At 48.2% G+C, this 19825-nt stretch overlaps 1 protein-coding gene across 3 annotated transcripts in view; it reads right to left on the reverse strand.

Moving 5' to 3' along the window:
- The window catches only part of CPLANE1 (ciliogenesis and planar polarity effector complex subunit 1), a 2766109-nt gene that overhangs the window by 253799 nt on the left and 2492485 nt on the right, over positions 1–19825 (reverse strand). For all 3 annotated transcript variants that reach the window (XM_078674971.1, XM_078674972.1, XM_078674970.1), the window contains one exon: positions 14202–14326. In XM_078674971.1, coding sequence (XP_078531097.1) covers positions 14202–14326 — 125 coding nt within the window. The remainder of the gene's footprint in view (positions 1–14201; positions 14327–19825) is intronic.

Raw genomic sequence — 19825 nt, forward strand, 5'->3', positions numbered from 1 at the left:
ACCTGTTCTTTCTCTAAATCAGGGGCCTCCAAACCGGTCCTGGAGGGCCGGATCCATTCCAGATTTTTTGGATATCCCCATTGAGATACATGTAGTAATTTTAAACATCTGGCATGGATCCGGCCCTCCAGGACCGGTTTGGAGACCCCTGCTCTAAATTGACAACCATGTACTTTAGGTGCATTTACCAATTGGTACTGGGCCACCTTATCAGTCCCTGTACAGTATACCTTAGGTATCCAGGGCATAGGTGTACCCAGGGCCTACCAGGGGCTGAAGCATGTATTATGCCACCCCTGGCTGGCCATCTAAATCTGACACAATTGGCTGCAGGACAGCTGGGGCAAGGTGGTGTAAACACCCTTTGCTGTAGATATAGTATACCTATATCTAACCCTAAAATGGACACATATATTCCTATCAGTCACTCCTATGGAAGTCCTTATCAATCCTGAAGGCAGAGTGCTTGGAATTATGTGAGATGGTGCTCTGGCATGAGCTGAGCCCGTTTGCAGCTTGCGGAACCAAGTCCTAATAGCTGTTCCGTGATAACGCTATACCATATACTCTTAAGTGCATTATCAACCTCGCGGTTAAATGCTAACTCTGGTATAACATTATCAAAACATGTCGAGTAAGGTGTCATACGATTTGGAATACTACCCCCTCGCCAATTCTGGCGACGGGGGTAGCATTCCACCCTTCTAGAGGGACACGACATGTATGTAACTGTGAACCCCGGTTAAAGTTAACTCGAGCCTCAGCATCACAAAAATGGATGCTGCCACCACAGACACAAGTCTGACCTCCTGCTGCTGGGAGTCCTTCCAGCGAGGATGGCTTGGACAAAGGGTTTCCTGCCTTGGGAGGTGCTAGCACCACCCCAGACAGGATTTTGTGTATTGAGGTAGGGAGGCCTGAAAGGAATGAGACGTGCCTGGGGCACAAAAGGTGCCATTTGCATACACCGGTTCAAACCAGTTGCTGGGGCATCCCTGCCCCAGCTCTGGCGGGAAACCGGACAAAGGATAGGGGGTGTAGCCACCCCCCTTCCTGGTCCCACCCAGGGGAGGGACCTAGTCAGTAGTGCAGCCCCCTTTAGGAGAATAAAGGTAGGAGCTGGTCCCATTCCAAATTAGATTATCCTGAACTATTCAACAAGAAGAAATTCTGGCTTTCGACGTTCTGCTCCACAGAAGACTGAAGAATCTCCCTTGTGGACAAGGAGTGTCCACCCTGCAACTGCAAGCGTCCAGCGGCTTCACTTTGTCGTCTTCCCTCGAGGATCCAGACTTCAGAGCCCGACGAGACCCGGATTCCCAGACCTCTCCGACCTCTACCTACATCTGCAGCAAAGCTGAGACCCGTGGGTGCGACGAGACACGTGGGACCGGCCATCTTGAACGAACCTGCACTTCGCTTCCAGCACGACTCCCGAGGTAAACTCGACCAAGTGATTTGGGGACTGAGAAGCCCCAGCCCCGAGCAGCCCCTGCACCGAAGATCAGCCCTCCAGCATCCATGAGATCTGCGTGGGGCCCTTCTGCTTTGTTGCTGCTCGACGCGTTGTCTGGTCACTTGCCGGCTGGTTAGTGGCCTCCTAGACGACGAACCTTTGAATCTTCACTGCTGGTCTGGTTGCTCCAGACTGGCCCTTGCTCCCTTCCAAAAGAGGGGCACCCTGGACTCTCCTAGTCCGCACCAGACGTCTTTTCCCTTCAACGCGTGGGTTGCCTTTGCCAAGGCCTGTTGAGTCCAATCCCGGATCCGACACCGCCGACAGCGAGAGCCTGCGTGGGACAGCTCGTGCCTCCATCCTGGTCGTCGAAGACGCATCCTGGTCCACGTGGCTGCAGAGTCAAGCGTCCACTCTTCACCTGATCGCGACAACGACATCTGGTTCCTTCCTGGTTCCACTCCAGTCACTGGCTAGTGACTGTGAACATTGTCCCCTCTGCTTTTAGGTCTCCTTCTTCAACAATCCACCCTTGGATTGCACCGGACATCTTCCTCCTGGTCGCCTGCAGCATCTTTTCTTTCAGGCTCCATTGATTTCAACGCGAGGACCCGACACACTTTGGCACCTATGTACCCGCAGCCCGTGGGTGAGGTAACGAGAGCATTTCGGTGCTCAAGGGTAGTCTAACTGTCCTAGTGTCCAATTCCACAGTCGTTGTTGTCCTACCTAGTCAGGATTGTCCGTACTTACCCTTTTACTTGAACTGTACTGTCCATAGACGTTGTTACGCATCTTGCGTGTGAGTTCCCACTCTGCACACGCGTTCCGTGGGCCTCCTATTACTTACCTGAAGTTAGTATAGCGTCGATCCTACAGCCTCTGGACAGCTCCATTCCTTTTATCGACTCTCACATTCAACTTACTTAGTATATGGTTTGTCGTGCCCCTAGGGCACCCTTGTAATTTTGTGCAACTTGTAGTATTTTTCGTAAGAGATTGTCATGTGCTTAGCCCTCTGACCTCATAAAGAGTTCAGAGGTGTTGTTATTAATAAATATACTATTTATTTTCATAACAACCTGTGTGGTGTCCTTTCACTTGGTATTCAAGGGGTTATATTGTGGTAAAACAGCTGGCTTCACATGCCAAAAGAGTTTAGCCTAAGACTGCTTTGCCCATGCTACCATTAGGATAGCTGGTCTATAAGGTTGACTTACAACCAATCACCATAAGGGTTGTTTGGACTGATACAAGGTGATCACTAGAACTAGTGATTCAAAAGGGGGTGGTGATGGACAGAGTATCTGAATTAAGCAGAACACTCCTACCCAGTTAAAAGATCAGGGCTTGATCCATCACCGTTTTTTAGCTCACTGCACCATCCCAGCTCAGAACCTGGCTATATGCAAATTAGTCTGACCCTGGCCCAGTGCATCATGGGAACAGGGCAGACCAAACTACCAAGCCAATTCTTTACTGGAAAGGAAACAAGCTTCCGGGGACCGGTTTCTGGCATTACAGCCGTCTTCGGCCCGGCTTGCTTGAATCCTGATGGTGCAGTGAGCAAGGGACTCACATCTGAGCATACCCTTCCACACTTGTGGTGGCCAAAACAATTCAAAAGGGGGTGGTGATGGACAGAGTATCTGAATTAAGCAGAACACTCCTACCCAGTCAAAAGATCAGGGCTTGATCCATCACCGTGTTAATGCCAGAAACCTGTCCCCGGAAGCTTGTTTCCTTTCCAGTAAAGAATCAACCTCGCGGGAGGGAGCTGCCTGGGCCGACATGGAGGCCGCGCGCCTCGTGGGCTGAGGTATAGGCCCTGTCGGAGGCCGCGCCGCTTTCTCCGATCCTGAAGGGCGTGCTCCTATACTGACGGCGGAAACTCTCTTGGACGCCGCGGCACGCCCGGCCGGTGGAGAAGCCCTCCGGCGACAAGGTGCAGGTGTGGCTGCATCCGTGGAGACCCCCTCGGCGGCAGCCCTGCGCGAGGCCCCTGTTCCTGTGTTGGTGGTAGGCCGCGGTCTGCCGGCGGTATTGCAGGGCTCCCCCCGTGGGGTCCGCGGATCGGCCATGATTCACCTGTCTGCTAGCGAAGGAGCGGCGCGGAGAAGCAGCAACAGTCTCCCCCGCTGGAAACCACGAAAAGGAGTGCACCCCCCGGCCTGCTGGTGACTTGTGGTGGCGCCGGGTGGTGGGTCGCCCTGGCGTGGTCCTACTTCGGGAATTATATCTCGGATGCCGGGACGGCGTGACCGCATCTGGGGTGCAACAGCCCAGCTGGCCCCTTAGTGCGGGGGGGATAGTGGACTGCAAACTGTCATCTTGAAGACTACCCCCCAGTGTGGCCTATGTGCATGCTGACATACTGACGCCATAGCTGCGACCCCCATGGCGGTTCCTCTGTTGAGGGTGCAGCAGCAGTTGGCGCGGGCGCGGTGGGAGGAAACACGCAGCCCGGCCCCACCATTGTATTGCAGCGGGACCCCCACTGAGCCATAGGAGGGTGTAAGCCTGTCATCGGCTCGTCTCAGGAGAGTGACGGGGATTATGATCTACACGGAGTGCTGATAATTGCTTGCCCTATGGTGTACACAGAACATTGTTGACAGGGCCTTTGCACTGCGGATCTCCCAGGGTTACCCTTTACATGCTCGTTTTGCTGCCAGCGACTTACTTGCAGGTTGAGTGTGCTCCTCTGCAGGGGGGTGAGGTGCTATTCGGAGTTGGACGCACAGGTGCCACATGAGTGACTGCTGCATAGAACTCCATCTGGAGTGCCCTGACGAGAGGATAGTTGAACTCTGGAACGCGACGAGTGGCGGGCCCTCCAGGGTGTCTTTTCATCTCCTTGATCTCTCCGGCGCCCCTCAGCTACCATGGGGAAACCTGATAAATCGCAACCTAAGTTAATATTCGAACAGCGCAAAGGCAATAGGGCCGCTCAGGGCACAGCATCGGACTCTGAACTTGAGGCTGCGGTACCATCATCTACTGCACTGGAAAAGTCACTGGCGGCTATCCAGGCGAGCCTAAATGCCATAGACGGCAAAATGGAAGCGTTGAATGGAAGGATGGACCATTTCTTCTCCAAACTAGATAAACAAGCTGGGAGAAGCCGAACAGTGTATTTCTGATGCAGAGGATGGATTGAAACAAGTCACCACAAAAATATCTGATATGACCAAACTTTTGGCCATCATTCAAGCCAAAAACGAGGACATGGAGGCGCGCTCACGGTGCAATAATGTGCGCATACCAGGCCTTCCGGAGACCACCAATGTAAGGAAACTAGAAGACTATGTGGAAATGTTGCTGCGGGAGGTATGCGGAGCGGATTCCCTGTCGGCCCTGTTTGCGGTTGAGCGCTCCCACATGTCGCTTGCGGCGCGGCCTCCACCTGGTGCTCCTGCGAGACCAATCATCGCTCGCCTCTTAAATTTTAGAGATCGCAATACAATTCTGCGAGTCACTCGTCAAAAAGGCACCATTAATTACCAGGGTAATATACTTACATTCTTTTCAGACTTTACACCTACCGTTCAGGAGGCCAGGAAAGAATTTCAGGGGGTGAAGAAATTGCTGATCCAAGAGAAGGTGGCCTATGCCATGTTGTATCCGGCGCGTCTGCGCATCGGAGAGGCGGATGCAGCAAAGATTTTTACAAGTCACAAATTGGCTGTGGACTATGCCAAATCATTACGCCGTCGCAAGAACACCCCAGCACACATGTCAGATGTGGATGATTGACTCTCCCCACTGCAGCTCTATAATGCCTGGATGTTTATTTTTTGTTGTCTTCCTGCGTTGCTTCAAGATCATAAGGAATTCTCTCAAAAGCACTTCTTGTTAACATTTAATGCCTAAAGGTTATTGCCTCGTAACTCTGATGTGCTGAGGGAGAGACGGACAGTCAGGTGTCCTTCGTCTGGATATATCCTGGGCTAGATGTGGTCCCCGACAATACTCACGGGGTGGTCTTTGTTTTTTTGTATTTTTTCTTTTCGGATGCCCATTGTAACGTTAATTTCTTGCTATGCTTGTAGGACAGTGAGGACGTGCCTCTAACGCAGCTTAAACATACTCTGTTGTTGCTGTTACGTTCTATGCCCTCTTATGCTGTATTGTCGGATTGGTTGCGGGAGGGTGGATGACATATTGTTTCTGCGGCCCCTCCCCACAAGACTGGGAGGAAGTAAGCGCTGCCACGATCCCACAAGGGTATTCCCCAATTGTTGTGTTCTCTGATTTTGTTGTGTCGTGGGATCATCGAGTGGTCCTCGGACTGGTTGGAGACTACTGGATTGATGCCCTTGAGAATTTGGGTTGTTAGGGGGGTACCTTTGGCACATTGGGGAAGCTGAAGTGGGTGGTGGGAGGGAGGGTTTATTTGACTGTTCTATGCCGCAAGTGATTGTTATGACGATGTGGTGCTTATTTTTTTTAGCATGTACCTAAAATATCCTAATTGTATTGTCTTGTGTAACTTAATGTGCTGGTGGGCCAGATGAGCGGTAATACGTTTAAGTGCATGTCATGGAATGTCCGGGGTTTGAACACACCACAAAAAACACGGCGCGTACTAGCATATCTAGATAGGCATGAGGTAAAGATCGCGCTGTTACAGGAGACCCATCTGAACAAGCACAGTGAAGGTAAAATAGCTAGCAGATGGGCGCTTACCGGCTGGCTGCATCATTTTCCAATTATGCTCGGGGAGTGCTCATCCTTATAAAAAAAAGGGGTTCCGTTTCAGGCTCTCCATACTAGTGTCGATCCTGAGGGCCGTTGGGCTGCTGTACAGGGGAAGCTGGGGCTACAGTTTCTCACCATTGTCAACACATATGGTCCTGCAAGACCTCCCCTATTTCCGAACATCTACGTGACCTACATTGGCTCAGGGTGGAGAACCGTATTAAGTACAAAACCCTGAGGGGCCTGGCTAGGCATCTGGCAAGATGGGCGCACATTAGTGTAGCTCTGCCGGCCGCAGTGCCTATCCTGCATTTATCCTCCTCCAACTGCACCATCCGTTGAGGTTCCCAGCGCATATGCCCTGCTGACATCGGGGGCTTCCTGGCGCTGTGTTTTAGAAGTGCCGAGAGCCGCTTGGCTGTGTAATCGACCTCGCGGGAGGGAGCTGCCCGGGCCGACATGAAGGCCGCGCGCCTCGTGGGCTGAGGTATAGGCCCTGTCGGAGGCCGCGCCGCTTTCTCCGATCGTGAAGGGTGTGCTCCTATACTGACGGCGGAAACTCTCTTGGACGCCGCGGCACGCCCGGCCGGTGGAGAAGCCCTCCGGCGACAAGGTGCAGGTGTGGCTGCATCTGTGGAGACCCCCTCGGCGGCAGCCCTGCGCGAGGCCCCTGTTCCTGTGGTGGTGGTAGGCCGCGGCCTGCCGGCGGTATTGCAGGGCTACAGTTTCTCACCATTGTCAACACATATGGTCCTGTAGTGGATGATGCCACACCTTACTTTCACATGCTTGAGGTTCTGCAATCCTGGCCGGAGTCGGCTATATTTTGGGGAGGAGACCTCAACACACATTTAAATCCCACCATTGACAAGTCTGACCCGTCTGGTGCTCGCATGGTTAGGGTGGCCCATTGCATTCGTGGGCCATGGAGGAGCCTGGGCTGGTGGACTCTTGGAGGCTGCTACATGAAGGTGTTCTTGCTGGTACGCATGTTGCTCCGGCATTTAGAAGTTGGTCCCGATTGGACTATTGGCTTCTTAGCGCTGATGCAGATACATGGGTAACAAAAGCTGATATTCTACCCCGTACCTTGTCTGACCACAGCCCAGTCACCATTGACGTTGCTTTGCCAGCTGTCCCACCTAGACCCTTTACGTGGCGTTTTACAGCGTCGTCATTGCTAGATCCGACCTTCGCGGATATTATTCGGAATCAAATTGTACAATTCTTTGAATTAAATGCAGGGTCGGTAGACAATCACGCTACACTGTGGGAGGCCTTCTAAGTAACGATTCGGGGGGTCTGCATTGGGACCACGGCAGTGATCCTTAAAGACTTGTGGGGCCAGCTCTCGAAGTTGGAAGTGCGCCTGAGAGATTTGGAGGCGCAATATGCCAGTGGTCCCACCCTGACCGTCCTTGCCCAGATTCGAGAGCTGACGTTAGAGTATACTTCATTGGCAGATACTGAAATTAAGTATTTGTCCAAACGACATGCTGCTCGTGCCTTTGGGGAGGGCGGGAGACCTGGCAAACGCTTAGCAGATAGGCTTCAGCGCAGATCGGTCCATCCCCCCATTGACCACATTATTGATACCACAGGTACTTCACACCATACTCATGATGCAATCGTGGAGCAGTTTAAGCAGTATTATACATGACTGTACTCCACTAAGGGTAACATGGCGGAGAGTGATATGGCGGAATATCTTGAAGACACGGCTATCGCGCGGTTGTCTGACACTCACAGGACATACTTAGAGATGCCTATAGACGAAAAGGACGTTAGAGAGGCCATCATGGCGTAACCTAATAACAAAGCCCCTGGCCCTGATGGCCTTACTGCGAAATTTTACAAACATTATGCTGACCTTCTCATCCCGCAGCTATTGGAGATGTACGCAGAATCTTATGACGCAGGTCACCTTCCCCATTCTCTTCGATAGGCCGTAGTCATTACACTGTTAAAAAAAGATAAGCCTCCGACGAATTGCGACTCATATCGTCCCCTTTCACTAATAAATTTGGATGCAAAAATCCTAGCGAAAGTGTTGGCCTCAAGATTGCAACCCCTCATGCCTCTGTTGGTCCTCCCTGACCAGTCTGGTTTTATCCCTGACCGTGCCACCTCCCTCAACCTACGCACCATATTTGCCATGCTTCATGTGTTAAATCCTGAGTTACCGGCAGTTGCTGTATTGTTAGATGCGGCAAAAGCTTTTGATTCTGTTGAATGGCGTTGCCTCTTCTTTCAGTTGCGTCGGATGGGCTTTCACCCGTTTTTTATTCAATGGGTCAAGGTGCTGTACACTGACATCACTGCTAGGGTGTGCGTTGGTGGGGTTACTTCAGAACAGTTCGCGTGGAGAGAGGTACTTGACAGGGCTGCCCCCTGTCCCCTCTCCTCTTTGCCCTCATTCTAGAACCCCTGGCATGTAGAATCAGACAGGGACATAGGGCAGCCGCCCTGAATTTTCGTAACCGGCCGGTGGGTATTTCCCTGTATGCCGAAAATATGGTGCTATATATCCGGGAACCTCACACATACCTATCCCCCGTGATTCGCGAATACATAAAATATGGCTTCTTCTCGGGGCTTCAAATTAACTGGGACAAATCTATTATTATTCCCCTAACACAAATCACCACCTCCCCCCCCCCCCCCCCCCCCCCCCCCCAACTAGACTATCCGCTTCTCTGGTCGGAAGACCCGGTGATATACCTGGGGGTGTGGGTCCATTGAGACCCCGATGTGGTAGTTAAGGAAAATTACGGTCGGGCCTATGTCGCTCTGACGGAACAAGTTGAGAGGTGGGTGGGAATGCCTTTTTCCCTAGCAGATCGCATAGCCCTTTTAAAGATGATTGTCCTCCCGAAGTTTTTATATTTATTTAGCAATGTCCCAGTTCGCCTCACACAACATTTTTTTAAACAGCTTCAATCGCAGCTCCTCCGATTAGTATGGGGAAATAAACAGCCCAGACTTAGTTGGCACACTGTTACGAGGACGTTTGACAAAGGGGGGTTTCAGGCTCCAGACTTCTACGTATATTATCTCAGTTGCCAGGCTCAATATGCTCACTTTTGGTTCAAGTCCCATGCCTTCCTGCCCCATGTGGCCGTACAAGAAGGTGATGCATATCCAGTCCCCCTAACAGGCATTCTCACTCACGTCAACCGCCGCACGCCCAAACAAGAGATAAACACCATAGATATCAAGGTAAAGGCATGGCATGAGATAGGGCGACGGACAAGCAGGCTTCCACTATATGCTCCTGCACTGCCGCTCCAAGGACATGCTGCTCTGTCGGTCACGCAGGAAGGGGGTCCCATGATGACCCTGCGCAAGGTGGGCACAACACTAGTGGGAGACCTATACAAAGACGGGACATATGTGACAGAGCATGACTTCAGTTATGTACAGCATCCCACACCACTCTTTCACTTCACACGTTTCCGGTTGAGGCAGGCGATGAGAGCGCACTACACCACTTTTCCTTATGAACCCCTAGCGTCAACTGCACTGCAGACCGTGATAGTTGCTCCTAATCGAGCGCAGTTGATTACGAAACTATATAAAGCAATTCAGCAGGACACGCCACTTGCTCCCAATAAAAGCCTAGCTCGCTGGAACATGACACTGACGCCCCCCCATCACTGAGGAGATATGGGAGCAAATTTGCTCCTTGACCGGTAGATTGAGCTCGAATAGCAATCTCCGCATCATCCACATGAAATGTATACACCAGGTTTATCACTCTCCCCACAAATTACATAAGTTAGGCTTACGTGACTCGGCTAGCTGTAGACGATGTGGCAGAGATGCTGCTGATTTCTTGCATCTGGCATGGCACTGCGGTGCAGTTTTGGAGTACTGGGGACGGGTGGTGGAACTCCTACATGAAATGACAGGTTTAACACTATTATGCACACCCCTAGTATGTCTGCTACATTACACCCCACAATGTAAATCGCTGATGGGTCGCTTTGTGCGTGTAGCTTTATTACTGGCCAAACGCCGGATATTGTTCACGTGGGATAGTAAGGTATGACTGAGTGTGAAATTATGGCTCAAAGATATGTCATATTGTCAGGAAAAACTGTCTCTGTATTCTGAAGAATTGCCGAGATCATCCCGACCTAAAGATTTCTGGGCCCCGTTCCGAGAATACCTATGGGACCAAAAGGACCAGGAATCTGATTGAATGCCTATTCTTATGTACTATTGCTTTTCTGAGAATGTTCAAGCATCAACTACTGTATTGCTGACCCGGAGGACTCCACTGGACTACAAAGTACTATGTCCTTTCACTGCTTTTTTGTATTTGATTTTTTAATGCGGCAACGGTTTGATCATTAGTATGATGACGGTTTTTGTTATTTCACTAAAATGATGTCATTGCTCTTTCTTGACATGCTGTGACTATACAATGTGTAAATATGAGCCCAGGGAAAACCCAGGACAACTAGGGGCACAACAAATGGCCCGTAGGCCTTATATACAATAAACACAAGTTGAATCTATAAATTTACTACTGCATGAGCAGGTGACATTTATTTCAAATACTTCTTGTATTTTTAAGAAAACATAAGTAACATGTAAATTCGTTTTTTACATTCATACATAGACAGGTTTCTGTGTTTAACTAAAAATGTTCAATAACCACATAGTTAGAATACCAATAGCAACCACTTGAAAATTGTACATGAAAGAATGTATTGATGAAAACAATGTTAAAGTTGATATCCAGAATCCCAATGCATTTCGGGTTCAAATTGAACCGTTCGTCAGGGGATGAATTGAAAAAATGAATGGTCAATCTTGAGATGACAGCGTCCTGTGTTGAAGTCTCTACGTGATCTACAAAACAGCAACAAAAAATATATTTTCTGTGTCCAACTCACATATGAATTTTCATGTTGCACGAACAACGGCTAGGGAGTGCCACTGGGAAAGAACCTCCATGTGAAACGCAATGTGCTTCGTGCCCAAAATACTTCCGTTCCTGTGTCAAAGGGTCATGCAAATCACTGCAAATATAGTGACAATCCCAAGTGAGTGAGATAAATACCATGCAGTCAGATAGTGAATACAATCCAAGGACTCATGTGTCCTATTGAAAGACTCGTGCCGAATACGAAAAAAAGACGTGCTCACAATGAAATCAAATGAAAGAACAAGTGTGGGTCCAAAATGTCTGAAAGACAGGGAGAACGAGGTTTGATTACCGCTAATATGGAGCTACGTAAACACGCTGTGGTGAAGATATACAGGAGAGCTTACCGCCCGATATTTGATTATGGAAACTGGCTCCGTGAGCCCGTAAGGAGAGATCTGAAAAAGAGTATTACAATCCTCAACTATGAGGTAACTGGCTCTATGCATCAAAAAAACCGAGCAAACAGCCCTTTATCGTACCTGCAACTACCGACGCCGTCACACTTGTTCCGAGGTTAGAAGCGAGTCCGCCCATCAGGTCACGTGGTGCAGAACTCGCCCACGTTTATGGGAAAAAAAAATAGAAAACGGACTACCGATGTAAACGAAAGATACCAGTGGGGGCAAACCTACACATCAACTCGGGTAAAAAGTGCCTCGGGTCCGAAAAGTACTTAAATGGTGAGGCAAGAGACGCAATACATGAAAAAAATGGGCTACAACTTTAAATTGTCGTGCAATAAAATATAGTCTGACATACATGAACAAGTGAAAAAACATGAGAGATTGTTGCTCCCAGGTATGTAACCACAAGAAGGTGTAACGAAGATAAAAAAAGATAAAAAATGATGTGTAAGGAAGAATTAAATATCAAATACAGATGTGCAAGAATGCGTAAACAAAGTTGTGAAAAAAGAGAGAGAATCCCAGTGTACTCCCGTACAATCTATGTGAAGACGCTCCATACTTATAAAAAGCAAAGTAATTCATAATGGTCATTAAGACCACCTGGAATAACAGTTCCTAAGGTCTTTATCCAGTGTGTTTCCCTTCTAGGTAGAAGAGTGTGGAAATCTATTCCTGAAATTTGTTGAATGCATTCTAGTACAGTGTATCTCAGTTGGGGAATAGAGTGTTTTGCTTCTACCCAATGTCTAGCTAAGGAAGAATGAGTGTTCTGGTTCCTGATGCGGCTTTTATGCTCCACTATTCTGGTCTTGATTTTCCTACTGGTCCTCCCTACATAAACAAGCCCACATGGGCATTTGATTGCATATACTACACCTTCTGTAGTACAATCTGCGTTGTGTCTAAGTTTTATACTTTGACCAGTATGAGGGTGCATAAATTGATTACCAGTGATGACGTTACCACACTGGCCACAGTTGTAACATTTCATCATGCCCTTCTCTTTCTGTTTTCTGACGTTCTTCGAAGGTTTCAATAGTTCCCGTAAGTTTTTTGCCCTTGTGTGTGCAAACAGTGGTGCACCATGAAACACTTCTGCAAAGTCTGGTTCGTTGTCAATGAGTTCCCATCGGTTTTTGATAATAGATTTAATCTGAGATGTCTGAATCGAATTCTTAATAACAAATACTTCTCTTTGCATGGGGATCTTAATTTTAGGTATCAGAAGTTCTTCACGATTTTTATGAGATATTGTTTGAACGGCTGTGTGTAGTATGTCATCAGGGTAACCACGGTTTGATCATTAGTATGATGACGGTTTTTGTTATTTCACTAAAATGATGTCATTGCTCCTTCTTGACATGCTGTGACTATACAATGTGACATGAGTGATGATTCAATAAAATAGAATAAAAAAAAAAAAGTTCAAAGCCCTGAGCTATATGTTTAAAATCAAAACAGGCACAGCACCCCAGTACCTTCAGTCACTTGTTCGCCCCTATATCCCCTTCCGTCAAATGCGGTCTGAAACCAAGTACACTTTTGTGGTGCCCAGGGTTAAACTTACCAGGACGGGGGGGGGGGGGGGGTATCACCGGGCTCAGCTGTCGGGTGACCCCACCGTGGCACTTTAGGTTACTCCTCGAGCCCTGAGTCTGGTGCAGGTTGCCATCATCTCCCTCCACTGTCTGGATTCAATCAGGTGCAGGGGTAGCAGCTAAGGCCCACCCGACTCCTCAAAGGGCCGCCAGACCTCACACCTATGTCGGCAGCTCTAGCTTGGCCCCGCACCACTCACCACTGCTGCGGGGTTCGTCCTGCGTTCTGTCTCAGGCAGTGTATCCGGCTCGGGTCGTTGTGCACTTCTTCACACTAGGCCGGGTCGCAGCGCAGACAGCAGTACACGGGCAACCCGGCAGGACCTCCAACCTCAATGTGGACCACACCAGCTCCCATGAGGCCAGCACTGCTTACCGGGTGCCCCGGAGCCGCTGGCCTTCCATCACAGCTCCGCCTTTGGTTTTGCAGTCCCCTGCCGCCGCCGCCTCCAGCAGTGGCGCCTCCCAACACCAGGAGGCCACAGGCTCCCTCCTCTGGCGCAGGCCCCAGCTTTTTAGTGCTCCGTGACTATGCCTGCAGGGCTTTTTCGGGCTTCTGTTGGTCCCAGGCCGCCCGCAGATAGTCTGTAGGAAGCAAAAGCCTACACGTCGGATGGTAGGATAGTGTAAGAGAACAGGAGGGCCTGCTCCGGAGTTCTCTACAGTGCGTCCGTCGTGGCCACCATCTTGGCCACGCCCCAATATTCAGTTTGTATTTCAGACACCTCGTCCAGATTCCTCCCATATCCCATCTTTACTTCATATCTCTTTTCTTTCTAATTTCTCTCCACATCACTCCGCTACACAAATCTCTCATGTTTCCCTCTTTGACTTATATTCAATCTTACTTTCTTTTTGCTTCTCTTCAGTAACATATGACTGAACTCACCTTACATTAAACTCTTTCCACTCTTTAACAAACACTTATCTTAACTATTTTCTATTCACTTTTCCCAGTACCGGAATATTCCTTATTTACTTTTAGTTTGCATTTGTCATCTGCTGTACCGTTTCTGTAAATTTTTAGTTATTAAGTACAATAAAATGAAAAAGAACACATATTGCAAAGGTCACATTTAAAATAACCACAGAGGTCATACCTCGGGAATGAGCTGACCCTTTTGATGGAGTAGAAAGAGACCTTGTCTGACCAAAGCCAGTTCTGGAAATTGTTCTATTCTTCTCAGCAGGGTTTGTTGACAAACTGCGTTTTGATGAGTAAACCCTAAAACAGAAAATAATTTATTTGGCATATTGATAAATCAATCAGGGTAGCAGAGTAATAGGTAGTTTAAATACTGACAGGAAGTTAAGTTAATAAAGCTTACATGATTTGAATAGAAGAATATGCGAGAGACCATTAAATCCTAAACCCAACCTCTCGATATCAACTAAGTAAACTGAAAGTGGTATTTTGAAAGCATTTGTCTGTAAATCTATATTTGTCTTTGCTCCATGTTCAAGTCTTTGATGATGAACTATAAAATGAAGTGTGGTGGGCGCATTATAGAAGAGGTTTACAGTTGGGGATGAGTGCAACAGCAGACCCTATTCATGTTGAACCATGGCACCCAGCCCACTAGCCAATCTGACGCCAGGAAATATTACCAGCCAACAAATTTAGCTAAAATGACAACCTGCATTCACATTGGTTAGAGCACAGCCCCACTCAAGACAAAATCTTCGGTTTCCACAGAAGTAATGTCCTGCCCTACTTAGAATATTCATGATGTGTTTGACATGTATGATAGTATAAGTGTGTGTGAGCAAATGTATTGTTTTATATATTTGTCTGGACAAGTGAAGGTAGAATTTATTGGAGTCCACGTGTGTGTGATAAACATGATGGCACTTATTTTTGTGCTGGGCTGCCAATGTCCCCATCAGAAGCCGAGACCTGCAATTGCAGCTCCTGTGTTCTCTTCACAACAAACAAGTTAACTCTGTTCGGGCCGTAGTTAGTCGAACGTATCAATTGATATAGCTGCAGTTTCCCTAACAGAGTGAAACCTATCCCTCTCCTTTTTCCTGTTCAAGATTTGCATCTCTGTTGAGATGCAAATCGAACTGTATCGAGCCATTCCAAATACACCTAGATCACCATGAACCAGTTTCCCGAGGACTGCAGGGCTGCATGATCTGTACAAGAATCCATTATGCCAGGAGTATGCCTCCCTTGACTGGAGGGGTCCTTCTAAATTCGAAAGGTGTAGAGTCTGTAGACCACTTCATTGGATAGGAGGGCATAACTCAATCCATTCATTTACAGTGAAGGCTAAGCTGACTGGAAGGGCATGCATGGAAGACCAACCCAAGCAGGATGCCCAAAACCTGCAACATTACCTGAGTCAAAGGGTTACTACATTTCCTTCAGAAATCCTACAGTGTATCAAGAAGGCTGATCCTGCATCATCCCTAATACTCTAATTTACCCACCCAAGATACTTGTAATTTTATGTCAAGACTGGAGACTAGCATTATGCATAACCTTTTATTCACAACTTCTGATGCAGCACTTAAAAGCTTCCAATAGAACAGTATGGAGTCACAAAAACACTAGAACATACAACATATTAAAGTTCCTCAATATTCCACTCTCATCCTCTTTTGTTTGCTGCTTCTGAGCAGATAAGTATATTGATTTTTCTGATATGGCTGTTAGTTAAATATTTTGTAAGGTTTCTCAATGTTAAGAGTTCATTTATGTTTTTAATGAGAGAGAATTGGTAAGTATACTTAGAGTATAGATATGTTTGTAAAAAATATGAAATGTATATGTTTCACCCAATTTACGGGTACATTTTAAAATGTTTACTCCAGGGATTATAAGCAGTATTAAATAGGTTAGTTCTTAAGTGTTAGTGTAGGGTTAAAATCGCTATTTTTTTATTGTAAGGGAAATAAGGTTTTTCTAAACGCTCTGTGTGGGGCAGTTGTATTGAGGGATGAGGCTACTCAGCTTCCTAAGTGTGTCGGTGAGCGAGTGTCTGTACAGTTTATCCACTCCAGTGAGAATGTCTGGTGTTTGTACTGGTGTTCGAGTAGGATCATCCCGGCCTTGACTGCATCGCTCAAGGGCCCCATGGGGTAGCGTGTACAATAGCCAATTTCGAAAAGCCTGGTCCAAAGGGGAACAGGACCAGCATATCAATAAACTTCAAAACAGTAACATATAAGATATATATTAAAGGGAGAGGGAATGGAGGTAGAGATTGCCATGTGTTTAGGGAGGGAAGTGCAGTGCCAATGTATCGATGGTGGTCCGGTGGGCGGGTAGGCAGGAGATTACAGCGGGCAGCTCGCCTGTACGTCAGGCTATCTAGGGGGACACCGTCATAAGTGCGCGTCAAAGCCAATAACGCAGTATTGGTCGAGAGGTAGTCAGTGACAGTGCCCCCGGCAGTAGTTGGGCATGTGGGGGTGCGGGGGGGGGGCAATACACTCGCCTTTGCAGGGCAGCTAGATATGCAGCGCATGGTGGTTAGGGCATGAGGGTCGTGTGGGTAGCGAGCAGCGCATTATATGCAAAGGTGCAACTACGTGTGGGGGGAGAGGGAAAATTATATGAGTAGGGAAGTCTGCTGGGTGTGGACGTTCCTCATGATGTCCACTGTGGGGAGGGGAAGGGGGGGCAGTATCTATCTCATCACGTGATTCCCTGTTCCACACACTTCTGCTGAAAGGATTGGAGGATGTCATCCCAGTATTGTGCAATCGGGAATTTCCTAAGGCCCGCCGTCTCTTCTCGCCACAGGACAGTACTCTCCGCTCGCGCCCAGTTGGTAAGCGACAGGCTCCAGTGTCGGATGTGTGGGGGGGTGTCAGCCTGCCACCGCTTGGTAAGCAGTCGGTTGGCCGTGATCAATCCGAGATCCCAGTACCTGGCCTGGACCTTATTCAGCCGTGTGCGTTTGTATAGTCCCAATATGCAGGCCTCCCAAGTCCTCGGTACTTGTTCTTTAGTGCAATGCGTAAGAAATAATAGTAAGCAGTGTAGTCACCTCAACCCAGTAATGTTGAATGGCAGGACAGGGCCATAGCATGTGGAGGAGGTCCGCTCCCACCAAGGAGCAGCGGCTGCAGGCAGTATCCGTGACCAGAAAATACTTATTTATTTTGTCTGGGGTGAGGTATGCACGGTGTAGTATGTAGAGTTGTATAATTTTGAAGAGAGAGTTACGTGGGACGTTTACTGGGCCAGCCAGAATCATCGCCCACTCCTTATCCGTCCAATCCCTCCCCCTATCCGTCGCCCATCTCTCTCGCAGCTGCACAGTGGCGGGATGTGTATGGAGAAGGAGGGCTTGTGCTAGCCAGTGGATTATGTGAACCATATATTGGATTGATGACTTTCAAACTCGGAGTGCTGGAGCGTTTGACGGCTCGAAGATCGAAGTCTCGACGCTCCGTTTTTCATTATGTTTTCATTATGTTTCTTTACAGAGTCGCGAGGAGAAGCATTATGCCTTATTTCTACGGGAGATAGAGCACGTTAAGCTTACGTGGAGGAAGCTCCACGTCTCTTTGAAGATAATTGGGCTTGTTTCGTATATGGCTAAAGACATGTTGCCGTAAACAGAAGTAGCAAGGCAACGAGTCTCAGATCGGGTCAGATACGGTGGCAGTTACTGTACGGGGAACAGCTTACGGATATTGCACAACGCGGAGTCTTTAAAAAGAGTGAAATTAGAAGTAAACAAAGGAATAATTTTAAATAGGTAGAAAGATTAGGATATTAAAAGGATAATTTTTTTTTTTTTAAAACACTAAAAGAAAATGAGTGAAGGAGCAGAGTCAAGCACCAAGGAGGTGCAGGAGCCGTATATTAAAAGACTCATTGAAAGAGAAATAGTTAGCAAGGTGGAGGAAACATTAAAAAGCTTGGGAAATGAAGGGAAAATAAATATTGGGAAAGTAGAAGGAGAAGAGGATGAGTTTTGGAGTATTTCTGAGGAGGAAGAGAGTCAAAATAATGGACCAGGAGGGAAATAGTTGAAAAAAGGAAAGATGAGATTAAAAAGAAGGTAAATTCAGAATCTTTACATAAGAAAGAGGGGCCTTCAACTAGTGGAAGGTCATTGGATGGTGTCCATAGCGGCACAAAAAAAGAGGCAGGTTCACCGTGCAAATGGAGACGATCAACCTACCTGGTCACATCATGAAGAAAATTATGATTTGGATGAATATATATTGGACCTTGATTATAATGAGGATCCAGAAGAGTTTTCTGATTTGGGAAGTTCAAATAAGAGTAGGTTAAAGGAGGTTACAGATCCGGTGGGTCAATCTGTGTTCAACCCACCTCAAATTAAGCACCCAAAAAGTTCTGAGTGGTGGCCTTTGAGTCATGAAGCGGATTATATTAAATTTTGGACTGTATGTAAGCTTGAAAGAAATGAGGCAAGATGGCCGCTGATCGGCCGTAGGGTGAAGTCGCACTGGCCCTCTCTCCCTGCAGAGACATTAGTTAGTGATAGATTCCTTACCTTAGAATATCCCCAGGCGTCAGACTGGATCCGGAAAATTTTGCAAAGCAATACCCCTGCGCGCCGGCAGGCGTCGTCCGTGGCTCCGCGCCTGTCGTCGGCGTCGTTAGCGCCGGAATGACATCGTGGGAGTACTTTGACGCCGCCCATGCGCGCTGACGTCAGTTCTGATACACAGCTTTTCCGCGCCAGATACGCAGAGCCATGATAGAACCAACACTGGTGCCATTAAACTAGGGCCCTGAAAGGGGATGACCTTAACCCTAGATATCGGTTCCCAGAACGGGGAGGATGGGTGGGACGGTAAGGAATCTATCACTAACTAATGTCTCTTACAGATATATCGTTACACAAGTAGTAACTTGTGCATCTGAAAGAGACACGTTAGTGATAGATTCCTTACCTTAGAATAGATACCCAGCAATACCAACCCCGGTGGTGGGTCTGCGAACCAATAATCACACCAGAAAGTCCTGGAGGACTGAACGGCTAAAGAAGCCATCCCTCCGGACTTGGCTGTCCAGGCAGTAGTGTTGTGCAAACGTGTGCAGCGAGGCCCACGTAGCTGCCTGGCAAATGTCCTGCAAGGGCACTCCTCGGCACAGGGCAGTAGTAGTCGCCGTGGCCCGAGTGGAATGAGCCCGCAATCCAACAGGGGGCTCCTTCTTGGCCAAGGAGTATCATGCCTGGATACACAAGATGATCCACCGCGAGATGGTCCGCTTGTGCACCGCTTTCCCCTTCTTAGCGCCCACGTAACCAACAAAGAGTTGGTCATCCACCCGGAACTGGCGTGTGCGATCCAAGTAGAATGAAAGCGCACGTTTTGGGTCCAGACGGTGGAGCCGCTCTTCCTCTTTAGAGGGATGCGGTGGCGGAAAGAAGGTGGGCAAGGTGATAGACTGCCCGATATGGAAGGCCGTGACAACCTTGGGCAGGAAAGATGGCTTAGTACGTAACACAACCTGGTCCGGATGGACAGAAAGGAAAGGAGGAGTACAAGAAAGAGCCTGGAGCTCACTCACTCTCCTGGCAGAGGTGATGGCAACCAGGAAGACAGTCTTCAAGGTAAGAAGACGAAGAGGACAATTGTGAAGTGGCTCAAAGGGAGCGCACATCAGAAACGTAAGAACAAGGTTCAAGTCCCACTGAGGCATCACAAACGGAACAGGAGGAAATGTGTGTGTGATGCCCTTCAGAAATCGATTTACAATAGGGGACTTGAAAAAAGAAGGTTG

Source organism: Lissotriton helveticus, chromosome 2_1 (genome assembly GCF_964261635.1).
Source record: "Lissotriton helveticus chromosome 2_1, aLisHel1.1, whole genome shotgun sequence".
In the NCBI taxonomy this organism is placed as follows: Eukaryota; Metazoa; Chordata; class Amphibia; order Caudata; family Salamandridae; genus Lissotriton; species Lissotriton helveticus.